Source organism: Cyprinodon tularosa, unplaced genomic scaffold (genome assembly GCF_016077235.1).
Source record: "Cyprinodon tularosa strain WSP-4 unplaced genomic scaffold, ASM1607723v1 ctg262, whole genome shotgun sequence".
Classification (NCBI taxonomy): Eukaryota; Metazoa; Chordata; class Actinopteri; order Cyprinodontiformes; family Cyprinodontidae; genus Cyprinodon; species Cyprinodon tularosa.
In genome coordinates this window covers 178,730-195,282 of record NW_024038966.1, presented here as the reverse complement: position 1 = coordinate 195,282, position 16,553 = coordinate 178,730, and the positions used below count along the sequence as shown (strand labels likewise).

At 37.2% G+C, this 16,553-nt stretch overlaps 1 protein-coding gene across 3 annotated transcripts in view; it reads right to left on the bottom strand.

The window, feature by feature from the left end:
* neto1l (neuropilin (NRP) and tolloid (TLL)-like 1, like) overlaps nt 1–3,818 on the bottom strand; it is a 123,336-nt gene extending 119,518 nt beyond the window's left edge. For 2 of the 3 annotated variants that reach the window (XM_038289070.1, XM_038289069.1), the window contains exons 1-4: nt 3,103–3,818; nt 2,483–2,542; nt 2,245–2,379; nt 991–1,239 (exon numbers count right to left, since the gene is read on the bottom strand). In XM_038289070.1, coding sequence (XP_038144998.1) covers nt 991–1,239; nt 2,245–2,379; nt 2,483–2,542; nt 3,103–3,130 — 472 coding nt within the window. In that variant the 5' untranslated portion in view covers nt 3,131–3,818. The remainder of the gene's footprint in view (nt 1–990; nt 1,240–2,244; nt 2,380–2,482; nt 2,543–3,102) is intronic. The other variant, XM_038289067.1, reaches the window with a different exon arrangement.
* Between the last annotated feature and the right edge of the window lie 12,735 nt (nt 3,819–16,553).

Genomic DNA, 16,553 nt, shown 5'->3' with positions numbered 1-16,553 from the left:
AATAGCTCACGTTTTTATACACGCAAACCTTTGATAGATCCGGCCCATAGTATCTTTAAGCTCAATAGAATGTAGCTAAGCTCTATACACATTTTCTGTAGAGAGTTTTGACACAATAGCTGTGGTTGCACAGACTCAATTCCTTGATTGGATTGAATGTGTTTGGATTAAAAGTAATCAAGCAACTTGAGTACAGTTTTATATGGGTTTAAAATAAAATAATCCAATCATGAAATGCCTTTACTTATAGATTGGTTTATTCAGAATAGAAGAACAGAATAGTAAAATCAGAAACAACTGCATACGTGTTGAACTTCTTACTACTGTATGCAAAAAAAAAAAAAGAAAAAAGAAGAACAGCAAAACCTTGGGTGGTTTAGCTGTTTTTTAGCTGTTTAGAGCTTGCAAAAGTGACTTCCATCAGGTTTTAGTTTAAGTTCAAGTTTAGGCATTTTTCCTTTCCATATTTAAGCTACAGGCTCAGCAATTGAATGAGTGTTGGATGGATACTGTTCAGAAAATGGATCTGTATAAACTACACCTCTCAGTTAGAGTACAAATACTTTCTACATGAGCTAAACCGAAAACATAATATTCCAATTGGATTGTTTACATGGCTCATTTTAGAAAGGAGTTTTCATCAGCTTAATTAAGAGTAATTTAACTTTATTTCACCCTCAGAGAGGGTAAAATTAAGATGAGAACACCTTTTCCCCACCTACATGAAAGACAAGATATACATATTTGTGCACTTGTACTGTCCTTCTAGAAACAACAAACAATACGTACCAGAAAAAACCTATGAGATGCCTTCCAATGATACCTTATTATCAATGGCTGTGATGTGAAGGACAACATATAAGACAACATAAAGAAAGATAACGAAGAAACCAAGGTCCAAGAGAGTTTTTTTTTTGTGAGTCCCAAGAAAATGATAAGTCAAAAGGGGCAAAATAGATTTAAAAACAAAAATCCATAAAGCACACATACCTGCTGTGAAGTTGTAACTTGCTGAAAATCCCACCCCTTCCAGTTCTCCATCGGTTACAAATTTTATCCACAGGTATCGGCCGCTACTCCTAATATCGGGAGGGCTGTGCTGACCGCAGTACCTCCCAAGCATTGGGGAAAAGCCAAATGGTCCATCGCGAACCTCAATGTTGTCAAATTTACATTCCCAGGAGGACTCGATTGAATAACTGTCCTCAAAGTGTAGATCAATGCACTGTCTTGGGGGAGCTGGAAACACATCAGAAACAATGTTGTATAAAATGTAATTATGTAGTTAATGTGGCTCTTAATTATTACTATTATACGTTTCAGTTAAAAACACATTTAAGGTCACTCAAGGACATTGCACATTGATAAAACCAATATTCTTATTGCTTAACCAACAAGGCTTAACATTCAATACTAAGGGGTAATGAGATCTGGGAGCTCTTCCAATATTACCACATTAATGTATTAATGTTTTTCGTAAAAGCAGTCTCAGGAAGCAGTATTTAGATAAGCTATGGTTATTTGTTCTGAATTTAAAGGTGAGTTCTACAACACCAACAGCCTGTATCAACGTTTGAGGCTCTTATATAAACAGTAGTTCTTAAGTTGCCATACTGTATTGACAGTCAGCAAACAAAGACTCTTCATCCAGTTGACTAAAAATACTCGGATAGAAAAGCATCAAAAAAATCCTCAGCATAATTATATTGTATAAAATTCATTTTTAGTATGTGTTAGAAAAAGGAAACAGTGAAAACATACAAATACATTTTGATGCTAAGTATACTGTATATGTATAAGTTACATACTGTATATGTAAGATTGCTGCAACAGTGCTTATGTTGTCATCTGTAGTTAGTGTTTTTTTTTTTTTAGCAATCTTGCCTGAATTATCTTTAGTTTAAAATCTAAAACTATTAGACTGATCAAACCTCTACTGATTGATTATGTTCTATGAAAAGGATAGTAAATATTAATGAAATCTTCCCTTATCTCATATCTCATATCTTGTATCATATTTTTTGTCTCACAACACACTTATTCAGAATGCATTGATAGACCAGACTAAAGCTGAATAGTAGTTCTGTTTGGTAAAACATTTTATAACAAAAAAATCAAAAAACCGACAGGAACAAATAGTACGCCAATCAAGCGTCTCATTATAAAAACCATTAGTATGCTCCATCAGCGGAAAATAAATTTTTTTTTGTTTTCTACTGCAATGTGTGTAATGATTATATTCACCTTCAAGGATATACACACACTCTGTGTTTGGGGGGTATTTATTTGGATAATTGGGTGAGGTGAAGAGCCCTCCGTCTGCGTCTTTTACCCATGCTCCACACTGATCTGCAGGTTTCACTCCTGAATTGTTTTTCACTGAAGCAAAATACATACAAAAGAGATTATTCCTCAATGAATGAAGCTTTTCACAGAACAGAAATCAAGGGGTTAAACACAACACTTTTGATGTTGAGATTACCTGTAGCCATATCCTTTTTTGTTGCCCCAGAAAAGCCAAGCATGAGTAGACTTGCCACAACTGTAAGATTGGAAAGAGAAATGCATTTTTTATTGTTTAGTTTTATGTCTCTTTTTTTGTAGGTTTGAGTCAGCACAGTTTACATTCCTGATACTGTCACACATCAGCACTTTGGACATTTCTCATCTATTCTTCACTGCACTGTCTTGATACAAAAAAAACAAACAAATGCATTTTCCTAATAAATAAACAAACAAATAAACAAAGCAAATGTGACAGAATTACTCCAAATATGTTGATCACATTAAAGTAACTTATATTTTTCATGCTCACAAATTGAGCATGTTCATTTAAATTTTAATAATTAAAATAAATAAAAATACTTAAAAATAAAACATTTTGATGTGCAAAAGGTCTGTTTCTCTGATATCTATTCTTTTACAAATTTGATTGAAAGATAATTTGACTTTCTGTCTACAAGACACTATTAAGAAAAGCATTTATATATATTTATATATATATATATATATATATATATATATATATATATATATATATATATATATATATATATATATATATATACTTTGAAAATGTAAGAATGAGTAAGAAGGGCTTACCGTGAATGAAGCTGTGCCCATGTACCATGTCTGTTTCTTTCACAACCGACTTCAGACTCAACTAATTCCATTTAGATTAAGAAATTACTTGAAGAAAAAAAAAAGGCGAAGAGTTGCTTTTTTTGTTTTTCTTTCTTGCCAATTCACGTTTTCCTACAACCTTCCACAAGGCAAAACACCTTAGAAATGTGTTTAGTGAGGGAAAAACTTACAATAATTAATCACCAGTTTCATATAAAACCAAAAACAGTTCCGATTTCCATCCAAACGTTTCTAATCCTCGTTGGTGCTTTTGATGCACTGAAAGGATTAATAGTCCCTTCATCAGCCCTTCTCTAATCGCTCCACCTTTGCGATCTTAGGGGAAAAAAAGCCTCGTTTGTCCTCTTTGGTCCCTTTATCAGGAGCGCGGATGTTTCAGAAGCACGCCAGAACGCGCAACACTCATCTCTGCGGCGTTTTCCTCACAGGAGCCTTTAGCGGTGCGTAAAATTCTCCAGGAGAATAGAAAAAATAAGTAAATGCGTTGTATATCCTACATATTACATGGAATTATGTGTTTGTTTAGTTTTTTCCTAAGGAGGCTGTCTAAAGTGCTCCTCTCTGTATTGGCTTCTCTCAATTGGAGAGTCAGCAGAGGTACAAGCGTGATTTCCCTCCTCCTTTCCTGTCTTTGCCCTCCTTCGATTGGCAACCGCGGTTTAAAGGTCCAGTGCGTCTCGATCATCTCGCTCCTTTTCACGCAGGCGATTTGAACTTCTACAGGATTGCGGGATCAGCTGCACGCGCGAAAGAAATTTTGAAATGAACAAAACAAGAACGATGAAAATTTACGCGCTGCAGAAGTGAGCCCTACCGGTGTATGTATCCCACAAAGACGCATGGATATAATGCGGTAGATCAGTGTTTGGCACAAATATATGACTAAATAATATCCTTGATAAATAACAACATCGTTATTCTAATCAAAACTGAAAGGGATACACACAGGGCCGGACTCAGGGCCCTAAAAACACTGAGATCAGGAGTCAGTCATTTTTAAGTGGGTTCAGCTGTGTGTTCCCCAGAATATATTTTTAATCCCATTATTTAAATCTGGCCATTTCAGAGTCTTAAGAAGCAATACATTTATGATTTCTGAATAGGCTAGTCGTTGCATTTTTCTGTTCATCTTTCCCTGCCAGACATTTCAGTCATTATAAACTTGTAAACTTCATCTTTAGGTCATCTTTCTTTTGAAGCTTCTATCTAAGTTGTTAGAAGTGTGTCACAAACGACATTCCAGTATAAATGAAATAAGTTGCTTTATAAAATAGACACCCAAGCCATACTATATTATTATGTTGAAGATAGTACCTAATTTGTCCAGCTTTTGAACATATACATATACACAATATTTCAATTTACATGCAATAAATATTTGACTTAAAGCATATCAGTACATAAATTAAAACACATTCAGTTCAGGCACAGTATCTTCCTTTTATAATATGGTTACTGCTCTACCTCAGTCACTGTCTTTACTGCTCCTCTCAGCCTTTTCCTCTCTGTATTGTTGTTGATGAAGGTTCCCAGTCATCCAGGTCATAGTTATTCCGTAAAATATTACAGGGTAACGATGGAACCAGATGACCCATTCATCGGTTACCATTTGCATGTTTCCAAGCGATACAAAGGTTTGTCTATATAAGACTCAAACTCCCTGCGGATCCAGACATTTGAATTGAGAAAGCTTCCTGGAGAGGTGGCGAAACGTCTTCAAATCTTGGAAATCAAGTCCAGTGGATATTTTTTGAATTTTTACAGAATCTCTGTATTGTTTTTCTTTCAATTAAGAAAATCAACTCTGTCAAATACAAAAATTATAGAAATGAAAACAATATCCCACTTCAGCATCATGTTTTACTTTTCATAAAGGACAATGGTGACTCTTGAAGTAAGGGCAAGTTACCCCAGAAAATTATTTATTATTTTGAAAATTAACCGGATGCTTTTATTTTGTTTTTGTGCACAACTTCCTGTCCTCTGCGATCTGCTCTCTGTCGTCTTGGTGCATTGAGCTTCAGCACCCGGGAGATATATAAGAGAGTTTAGTGTCCTGAGAAACAAACACTGAATAAACGTTTAATTTTCAGTTCAAGACACCGCTAACATATCAATCATATAATGAATATTGATTCAACCAGTAAAAATTGACTGAAGATGAGGCTTTATAGAGTGTTCAAGGCTTTATAGAGTGGAGCAAAACATAAGCCTTGTTTTGTTTTGAAAACATGCATATTTAACTGGACCAACGGGTCCACCCCTTTAGAATGGGGGTTGTTTGGGTTCTGTGTTAACCTGCAACACCTGATACTACTCTCTGCCTCTGAAAAATGCGTCTTTAGGGGGATTTGTTGACCTGGCTAAACAGGAAAGATGTTCTTGTCCCACGGGGTTGGGGGTTGCTATGATAGCGGGAAGGAATCAACTCTATCGCTGCAGTGTAGCCTTTTAAGGTGTAGATGTACAGTTGTCCCGAGGAGGTAGCTCTCCTCTGTTGAGCCATGCACTGAACTGCATACACTAATCCACTCATATATGGTCAGGGGGTTTTGTCTTTAGGATGAACTAGTGTCTGTTGTTGGGTAGTGGCGGCCTGGTGGTTAGGGCATAGAGCTTGGAATCCAGAGGTTCGAGCCCCACTCCCGCAGACTGCCACTCTGGGTTCTGAGTAAGACCCTTAACCCCACACTGCTCCCTGGGAGTCCCAAGATGGCAGCCTACTGCTCCTCAAGGTGATGGGTTAAATGCAGAGATAAATATTTCCAATGTGAGGTTCAGTAACCATATGGTGTCTTATGGAAATATTTGATGGTAATACAGGGTAAATAGGCTCTTGGGAGTGGGTCAGACAAAGTTCAAAAAACCCTTATAATGACAACAAATGACAACAAAATTGAGTTAAGCCTTGTTGTGTGGTATGTCAGAACTGGGACCAAATCCCGGAAGCAGACCTGGGGTTGAGGATCATGAACAAGCTCCTGGTCAGGTTCCTCCTCATGGGAGCGTGGTGTGTCAAGACATAAGGAGTTATGTGAGGACAGGTGAGGTGAGTTGACATCCGTACGTTGTGTTCAAAGGTGCCACATAATTTAGTAGGTCAACCCTGTTCTGGTGTTCCTATAGCATGCCAAATCTTGAGTTGCCTTCTTGGAGAGGTAAAGAGCTTGGGTGGTCCTTCTTGTATCCTGTTTTTTGTTGGAGATCACCCCAGTGGATGAGAGTTTTACATTTCATGCGGAGAGGTTACTCTCCCTAGGTAACCTGGTCAGGAGCAGTTTCAGAGGAGTGTCCTCTGTCTCCGCATTCCTTAAAACCACTCATAGCATTTACAGTTGTGGTCAAAAGTGTACCTACACTTGTAAAAAATCATAATGTTATGGCTGTCTTGAGTCTTCAATAAGTTCTACAACTCTTATTTTTCTGTGATAGAGTGATCGGAACACATACATGTTTGTCACAAAAAACAGTCATAAAATTTGGTTCTTTCATAAATTTATTATGGGTCTGCTGAAAATGTCACCAAATCTGCTGGGTCACAAATATACATACAGCAACAACATTTGTCAACTTTGGTGATGTAGCGAGTTGTGTCAATCAAATTAGCTTCATGTCATGGCCTCTTCCCTTCTTCTAAGTGATTCTGATTGACTACAGCTGTTGACTTCTCATGAGCCCATTTAAATAGGGCTCATTTGACCCAGTGATTAGACTCAGCTACAAAAGCTACAATGGGAAAGTCAAAGGAACTCAGTGTGGATCTGAAAAAGCGAATTATTGACTTGAACAAGTCAGTGAAGTCACTTGGAGCCATTTCAAAGCAGCTACAGGTCCCAAGAGCAACTGTGCAGACAATTATACGCAAGTATAAAGTGCATGGAACAGTTGTGTCACTGCCACGATCAGGAAGAAAACGCAAGCTATCACATGCTGCCGAGAGGAGATTGGTCAGGATGGTCAAGAGTCAACCAAGAATCACCAAGAAGCAGGTCTGCAAGGATTTGGAAGCTGATGGAACACAGGTGTCAGTCTCCACAGTCAAGCGTGTTTTACATCGGCATGGACTGAGAGGCTGCCGTGCAAGAAAGAAGCCCTTGCTCCAGAAAAGGCACCTTTAGACTCGGCTGAAGTTTGCTGCTGATCACATGGACAAAGATAAAACCTTCTGGAGGAAAGTTCTCTGGTCAGACGAAACAAAAATTGAGCTGTTTGGCCACAACACCCAGCAATATGTTTGGAGGAGAAAAGGTGAGGCCTTTAATCCCAGGAACACCATGCCTACTGTCAAGCATGGTGGTGGTAGTATTATGCTCTGGGGATGTTTTGCTGCCAGTGGAACTGGTTCTTTGCAGAAAGTAAATGGGATAATGAAGAAGGAGGATTACCTCCAAATTCTGCAGGAAAACTTAAAACCCTCAGCCCGAAGGTTGGGTCTTGGGCGCAGTTGGGTGTTCCAACAAGACAATGACCCAAAACACACATCAAAAGTGGTAAATTAATGGCTAAACCAGGCTAGAATTAAGGTTTTAGAATGGCCTTCCCAAAGTCCTGACTTAAACCCCATTGAGAACATGTGGACAGTGCTAAAGAAACAGGTTCATGCAAGAAAACCATCACATTTAGCTGAACTGCACCAATTCTGTCAAGAAGAGTGGTCAAACATTCGACCTGAAGCTTGCCAGGACCTTGTGGATGGCTACCAAAAGCGCCTAGTTGCCGTGAAAATGGCCAAGGGACATGTAACCAAATACTAATGTTGCTGTATGTATATTTTTGACCCAGCAGATTTGGTGACATTTTCAGCAGACCCATAATAAATTTATGAAAGAACCAAATTTTATGACTGTTTTTTGTGACAAACATGTATGTGTTCCGATCACTCTATCACAGAAAAATAAGAGTTGTAGAACTTATTGAAGACTCAAGACAGCCATAACATTATGATTTTTTACAAGTGTAGGTACACTTTTGACCACAACTGTAATTTCCTGATTCAGTCAGGAGAGTTCTGTCATAGTTCTGTGCAAACACACACAAAAAAATTCAGTATGTTCATTTGACACATTACAGTAGCTGTTAAAAGCACAGACAAGGTTTGTCGGTTTGACATGCAAATTATTATTGCGCTCTCATCCAGTCGATGAGGGAAAAGCATTTATTTGCAGAAACTTAAATATTCGTCGCGATATGTGGGATACCGGATATAGATGTAATTTCCTATTCAAAACGTTTCATACTCACTGGCCCCTGTGATCCCACCTCACCAGGGGATTTGTTGTTCTCACCGGGATGTCATTCACTACCTCTGGAACAAGCAGTTCTGTAAACCAAAACACTTTGTACACAAAATCATTAGATTTAACAAGATTTGTCTAAAGATTTTCAAAATTAAAACTTAAACTAGGTCCATTATAGATGGCTATCAAAGTATTAACACATATTTCTATCTTTTTATCACAAATTAATTCAAATTAGCTTCTTTAGCTTTGTGTTTGTATTTGTAATTGGATGCAATACGTCAAAGCCAACCACAATAGAATACACTACCCCCATTCTCAGAGTTTTATGTACAAGTGTTATAAAACCTCCAAAGATAAATATAGAAAAGTATGCAGTTTTGGAATAAAAACTTTGTTGAAAAATCATAACAGCTTTCATCGTCAACAAGGAAATGCAATAGAAATAAGTCACTTTAAGATGCTCAGCTTTCACAAAAAGCAGAAAATTTCAAATAAGTTGTTTTGATTCTCAACGCAGTCCCTTTGAGATTTATCATAAAACATTTAACTAATCTTGAATTTTGCTGCAACTCAGTCTTTGGCTTGCATAATCTCTACGTTAAAAGAAGGGACCTAAAGACTTCTTTATTGAAAGTGCAGTCACTCTTGTACCTGATGACAAGGCTGATCAGAGGGTGCTCAGGGACAAGGCAGGGGATGTGGCTCCCAAAAATAGTTTTGGCACTCAAGAGACAATATCCATCTTCTTATACTCCTGCTGCAGAGACAGCATAGGGCCCAGTCTCCCTTTGCACATTCTGGTTGGCTGGAAATTTTTATAGGATTAAAAAAACTTTCCACACTTACATTTAAACTATAAACTTAATTTTTAAATGCTATTCTTTAATTGTAAATGGTAAAAGGCCTGTACTTATTGTAGCATTCTCAGTTTTATGAGGCCAACAACTTCAGCCCCAGAAAATTCAACTTCAGCTGTTTTTTTTGCTTCTCCATAACATAAAATTTTTTTGGAAGTACCCTGGTGCTTCCTGTTGGGCACTCCACAATAAAACAAAACAGTTTATACAGAATAAACCACATTTATATAGCACCTTTTCAAGTCAGGGGACTCCAAAACACGTTACAATACATTGATAAGACTATTAATTGATTATCAGTTAAAACTTATTTTATTTGCAACATTTTTGTCAAGTCAAATGCATTGAGTTTTTTTTTAAGCCTAAGTATTGATCTGAATTATTTATGTATTATTTAAGCATTATAAACATTTTTTTTTAATAAAGATCTAGCCTGGCCAGTCATTCGAGTACGGCTCAAAACTCTTGGGCTTAAAAAAAAAGGCAGACCAATCACAGAGCGAGAGGAGGAACAATAATGAAAAGTCTAATATCTGTAATGATAACAGTCAAGATGCAGCTACAACACATTATTTTATTGATACCCTTTATTTTATTCCAAAACACCTCTTTATATCATTAAAATATCAACAACCTGCTGCTTTAAGAGCTTTTCGTTCTTTCATTTTTTTAAAACATGTTTTTGCATCACATCTATTTAATGGGTTCTAAACTATTTCTGCTGACTCTGTCCATCCTTTGAAATAAAGCTCTACTTCTGTATAATAAAGAACAAATAAATTTGATTGTGCAGATTTCAATAAGACCCCATTGGCAATGAGTGTGGCAAGCTCTGCAACACCATGAGTGAGGCTATTGTTATATTCAAGCAAGACTGTCCAATGTTGCAGGGTGAGAAATTCCAATATGATAAAACGAAAAAGTTGAGTAATGGAGCATCTTTGATGCTAACAGTTGTTATAGTATCCCAGGAATTGCAAAGCTATTCTGGCACATAAATGAGGTTCACTTCATACAGATAGTGGCTCAGTGCAAATGAGTGCAATTAACGTGTTATGAAAAGTGATTAATATGAATGTAGGATACTTCTTGGTTTTAAGTTCAGTTTAATGGATAAAACAGTATAACATGTCCATACCGTGTTACTAGAACAAAAAAGTTAATAAAATGCATTTAACAAATTTTTCCTTTTCAACTTAGCAATTTAAGTTAATATGTTTAAATGGCTTAAGGCAGTGTCCTCAAATATTTTGAGTTCAATTTATCAAATTATACAGCATAGTGCAGAAAGAACTATGAAAACCAATTAACCTACAACTGTACAACTATCAGCTACATTGCATTTATCTAACTTATTAGTTTTCAATTAAGTACACTACAGTTTGTAGTTGTTGCGTGACAAAATTTGAAGAACTTTAATACTTCAAATAGATTGCTTAGCTTGTTTTTTTTTTACATTTTTGCTTGGTCACTTAAATTAAGGTTAAGGTATGAGGACAATGTTAATAAGATGTTGTTTTATTTAGTAGGCCTACTGACTGGCTAATTAGATTATTGATATTACAGAATCCAAGCATAAGCATAAACACAAATGGGATATTAAGTTTAACTCTGCCTCTGATTTGTGATAACATTGTATAGATTACTTTCCTTAACAACTGCATCACACTTGTATACGGGCAAGCAAATAATAATGTTCTTTTGCTCATCTAATGAAAACATTTTCTGTTGTTTTTTTGTGTTTCATGTACACCAACACCTTATCAGCTGTTCTAAATATTGAAATGTCTGGTTATAACTTCCAGTATTTTCTTTTTCTTTAAGAAAATAGTTGAACTTACTTGAATAGTTGTACTTACATCTCTTTTCAATTAGTTTTCTAATGTCCCTACTTTGGTCCAACTCATCTGTCAATCACTGCATTTTTATTCATCCAGCAATTATCTCCACTAAAGAAGGGCAGCTGCATAATTTCTACCTTAGTATTGGCTTAATTGTTGTGCATCATGTCTGCTCTAGTTATAGCTTTGGGAGGGATTTACTGTGCCATTGTATGCCCATTTTTCAGCATCCTGTCCATTAATTTTGGCAAGGGGAGGCAGGGATTTTTCAAACCATTTGGGCTAACATGCCCTCTGCAAATCTGTTCACTGTAGGAATTCCCATTCCCCTTGGTTAAACTAACTGTGTAATTTGTCAATTGACCTCATTAGTCATGTAGGCAGGGTGCCATGAACACCATCGAGTGACACTTTATGAGATCCAATAACACAGGAGAAGGTATGCACATAAGGCCTTTGTAATGTAGTGTTGAAGCCTCTTGAAGTTGGAGCCCAGTTGTTGACTGAAATGAAAGGCCAACTACCATTAGGCCAACACACAGTCAACAGAAGCAATCCATGCATGTGGGACCCCCCACTGCTATGATTGTCAGGTTTGGTGGAAGTTAGTTGAGAACCCAAATCCAGAGATGAGGAGGCAGAGATGAGTTTTGCTGATTTAATGAAAAAGGCAACAGAAACAAGCTAGGCTCCTGGAGTCATGAACATAAGGAGCCAAGTAACAACAGCAGCTGAAGAGGAGTATATATGGGGTACAGAAAAAAGAAGGACTAATCAGCTGATATGGAGCAGATGTGGTTTGAAGTAACTTGGAGGGAGCTAGAGGAAAGGAGAGTGACACAGGGGGGCAACGGAACAGCAACTCAAAAAAATGCAATGCAGCTAAAATATAACAGAAAAATAGAAAAGAAACCCATGACCAACACCACAGAATGACACAAATAATTGGAAAAATCAAAAAAGACACCCAAAAAGAAGTCCCAAATGGGAGAGCCAATATTTTAGTTTTAGTTTTATTGAAAGGATCCCCATTAGCTACAGCTTTGCTGCAGCTATTCTTCCTGGGGTCCTGAAAAAATATATACATTAAAAACAAAACCAAGAATACTGCTGATGAACGGATTCCTACTGTCGGCGCACCGCTGGTATGTGGGGGTCCGAGCGGCTCCTACAGAAAAAATATTGTAAAGCAGGATGATAATCTGAATGAACTGACTGCACTGATTACGTTTTCAGGTGTATTTTCTCACTTAAAAACATATTAAAACTACTTTATTCCCACTGATCACAGCAAATATAGCTGCAAGGCAGAGAAAGGATAGTGAAGCTCCGCCCAACGCGCGTCAGACACACACTTGGGCACCGCGCAGCCTGAGCAGAGCTGCTTCAGCCGCGCGTCAGAACTAACTGGTACAAGCAGTAAAAATGAAGCAGCAGAGGCGATTTTGCTGCTTTTGCTGCGTCCGGTGTGAAAGCAGCACTGCACAAAGATCGCCACTGTGCTAGCAACGAGCATGCTTTTAACTGGGGGGTGTAGCAGTTCCCGCCGTAAAGCAAGACCGACTCTCGCGAGACTTCTGAGCCTGTGGGTGCGGGTCGGTGCTCCTGCAATTGCAAGTGCGGTATTTCCCCCACAGACCACCAGGGCGGCCGAGAATACTTTTGTTCAACCTGAAATGACTAATTTAATCATCCAAAACGTTATGGAACACATTAATTAACTGAAAAATGTTGCATAGTGTGCCTTTAAAGCTTCATTACCTCATTATGCTACATGTGTTAAAAGCAAATTAATCTACTTCAGTAAAAAGCACTTAAACAATCATGCTGAAATTTTTCAAACATTTAAAGATTGACGGAATTGTTAAGACTTGTTCTTAAACACATACCTATTACTTATATTTAAAGGAAATCTCTAGGGGTGAGTTCAGACCGGACGTGTTGTCCACTGCGAGTGCAGTGGATTCACATAGCATTCCTATACATACAAACTGCATGGGGAAGTAGAAAGCAGATAACACCTCACGGCTATTAGATAGAACTGAGGTGTTAACTAACAGGAGCACTGCATTGACAGAGAGGAGCGGTGGTTGCTGAAGTTGAAACAAGCCGAACTTTTCAGTGAAATCATAATACAGCGAAAAATCAGGGACTGGTTGAAGAATAAACTTTTTTCACTTGAAACAGAATAATTAATGACATAATAAAATATAGGTGGTTAATGTTAAGATAGGTAGCCATTCTATGGGACAGGTACTGATTGACTGTGCAGTTTTCTATAATCTGCTCTCACTGATATCAAGTTCTGTTCAAGATTCAAGATTCAAGAGACTTTATTGTCATTCACATCACGTGTTACATGAGGTAGAACGAAATTGAGAGTCACGGCCCCAGTTACATCCGAATATAAAAAATAAAATATAAAAACTAGCTACAAGATCAAATTGTGCCAGCTACAAGATCAAATTATATAATTATCTGTTAAAGAGCTGTTAAAGATGTCTTTGTAACGCTGCAAATGTCAAGATGGATAATGTTGTGGATGCATGTCATGGATTGTGATGTGAAATGGTAGCCCTAATAATGATAACCTGCTGAATATGAAAGGACATCTACAAAGGTCTAAGAACGCACCCCTTATAGATATTTAATTCTCTGTGAATGAAATTCACTCATTCTATAATTGCATCATTTTCTAAAGGAAATGCTATTTTTGTGTTTTTAACACCTAATGTCTCTAACAGACCTATTGGCCGATTTTTTTTTTACTGTTCGCACAGAACTATTGTCAAAACTTTCCTGACTAAATCAGGAATCGAAACAATGTAATTGGCTTTAGGGAGGGTGGAGACAGAGAACACTGATTTTATTGTGGAAAACCTGCTCCCAACCAGATAACAAAGATGGCAAAGGCACCGTGCAGCGGAGGAGGAGTTACATGACCAACTGGGAGCAAAAACCAATGATCATCTGCCCGTACAGTAGGTTAACTGAGTTCGCTATAAAGTCCACTATATAGTTCCCGCTATATACCGGTAGTTACTGAGGGATTTAGGCATTAGGACGGATGTTTGGGGACAGTAAGCTTGTATGAGCTATGAAATCAGCAACTTTTGAGCAGAACGTGCACGAGGAGAAATGGGCTCATGCATGCTCTCGCAGACATTTAACAGGCCTTCCCTCTTGGGGGCAGGTACAGGGTTGTGCATGTGGTTTTTTTTTAAAGTTTGGTGGGGTTTTTTTTTTTTTTATTGTGAAAATCTTCCACAATATCTTTAATCAATTTAGAGTTGAGGGTTTGAGTCTAAATTTGTTAAACCTGCTTTGTGAAAAACGCTTCTGATGTGCAGCATACTTGCCCATCAGGGAAAAAACACCAGTGTGTATTTTTTTCCATTTAAAAAAAAAAAAGAAACCCTTTATTTAAGTGGTATCAGACACTGTTTACACTTCAACCTGATAAAGACATAATACCCCCTTTAGATTGATTATAGCACTATTTTTATTGTGCAAACCATCTGTGTAGGAGTACATTCTCTCAATTTTACGAAGTAGATTTTAGATTCAATAGTATGGCATTCTAGCTATTAAGCCTTTTGCTCTTATCTCATCACTGCGGCACTAATACAAATGCTGGAATACTTGGAGAGGAGCAGATTTAGAGCCGAGGCGGAAAATAACAGAAGATGTGGGGAACAGGGTAGGGGGAAGAAGAGCAGGATAGAGGAGAATGGAAGAAAGGTAAGGAGAAAAGAGAGATGATTAATGATGGTGGCGGAAAAGATGGCCAAGGTGGTTTTTGAAATTAACAGAGCCTTAGCCAGCAGAGGACTGTAGGGAATAGAAGGCACTCAGGCTCATACCAACACTGACCCATCTACTTGGGAAGGACCTGTTGTAAAAACACATTAGTTGGGTAGAATGTAACTAATAGTATTCTATAATATAAATATAAAAAAGAATATAAAATGTGAATCAAAAATTGTAGCATGCATCTTGAGTTATTTAAAGTGGATAAGAATTATGGTTAAGAGAGGAATATATATCACTATAAGATATCATTATTGCTCAAGACAAAGCCAAAATTAATTTTAATTTGTGTAATTTAAAGAATATAATGGAGAAGCTTACCAGGACATGCAGTGCATTCATTTGCACCCAATAGCCAATGTGAATCATAAAAAAGCCTAAAACATGCTTTATGCACAAATAGTTGTTCCTGGATGAGAAAGTGAAAATAGAGCTACCAAATTCCACCTCTCTATAAGTTTTAATTCATGAATTTTAGAATTTTTCTGTAAACTGTATGTGAGTTGTATAACATCAAAAGTTGATAAAACTGCAGACTCACAAAAAGAATTGGTTATCTGCTTTCTACTAACAAATATGTTTGACGTTTGTCTGTTTTTTCCACATCTATAATGCCCTTTTCAGTCTCTGTGTCTATTACTGCAAATTTTAATAGAAAAAGAATCAGCAAAAGTATCTACTGTAACTTTCTTTTGCCAAGCTTAATTCTAGCAGAGCATTGGTATTACAGTACTGATAAGAAGAGTGGAACTTCACAGGTGGGAAGAATGAGTAATAATAAAGACAGGAGCAGAATTGGATGTAAAAAAAAACCACTTACCTTTCCAGAATCATGACAATCTAGACAAAACATCTTCAAGTATAATATAAAAAAGGGTTTTTACACACATACTCTACATTTCTCTAAATATTATATTGTTTTACATTTCTTAATTTTATTGTAATACTGATTCACCAGTTATCCAAGTAATTTTTACCCTGAAGAGCACAGAACCTTGTGGAGCCTTTACAAATTACTTTTGCTCTAGTTTAATGGGAAAGGTTATATGTTAATTTTGATTAAGTCTGTCTTTTTTCCTCCATCCTTCATTCCATCAACTCAGAGCCCATGAGAAAACAGTAGCCTTTGTGGCCTATGAGCTGTCTGCTTATGTCAATTAGGAATTTAATTAGAGATGAATGTGCCGCATGCTGACGGCTGATAGACAGGCCAGGTCACAGCTGGGGTTGTGTGCTTATATGTAGGTCTTATGTCAAAAGTTTCTAATTATGCATTCAGTCATGGACAACCTTTTACGGCTTACTTGTCCAATTCAACGCTGGCGGCAGAGAGAATTAACAAGCCCAGGGCATTGCCAGCTACAGTACTACTCCGGGCCTTGTCTGTTCAAAGTTAAAGTCCCACTTTCTAGCTGAGCCTTAAGTGTTGTCTAAGCTAACCCATCTTGTTGCAATGTTGTATTTTTAATGCTTTAGTGACTCATTGTACTTATCCACATTGAGCTGAATGAAAAAACACTGTTTTAATTGCATAAAAAAAAAAAAAACTGCATTATTTACTATTCACATATACCTGATGTTGTTTTGACTGGACATCCCTGGATGCATTTATACAGGTCCTTCTCAAAATATTAGCATATTGTGATAAAGTTCATTATTTT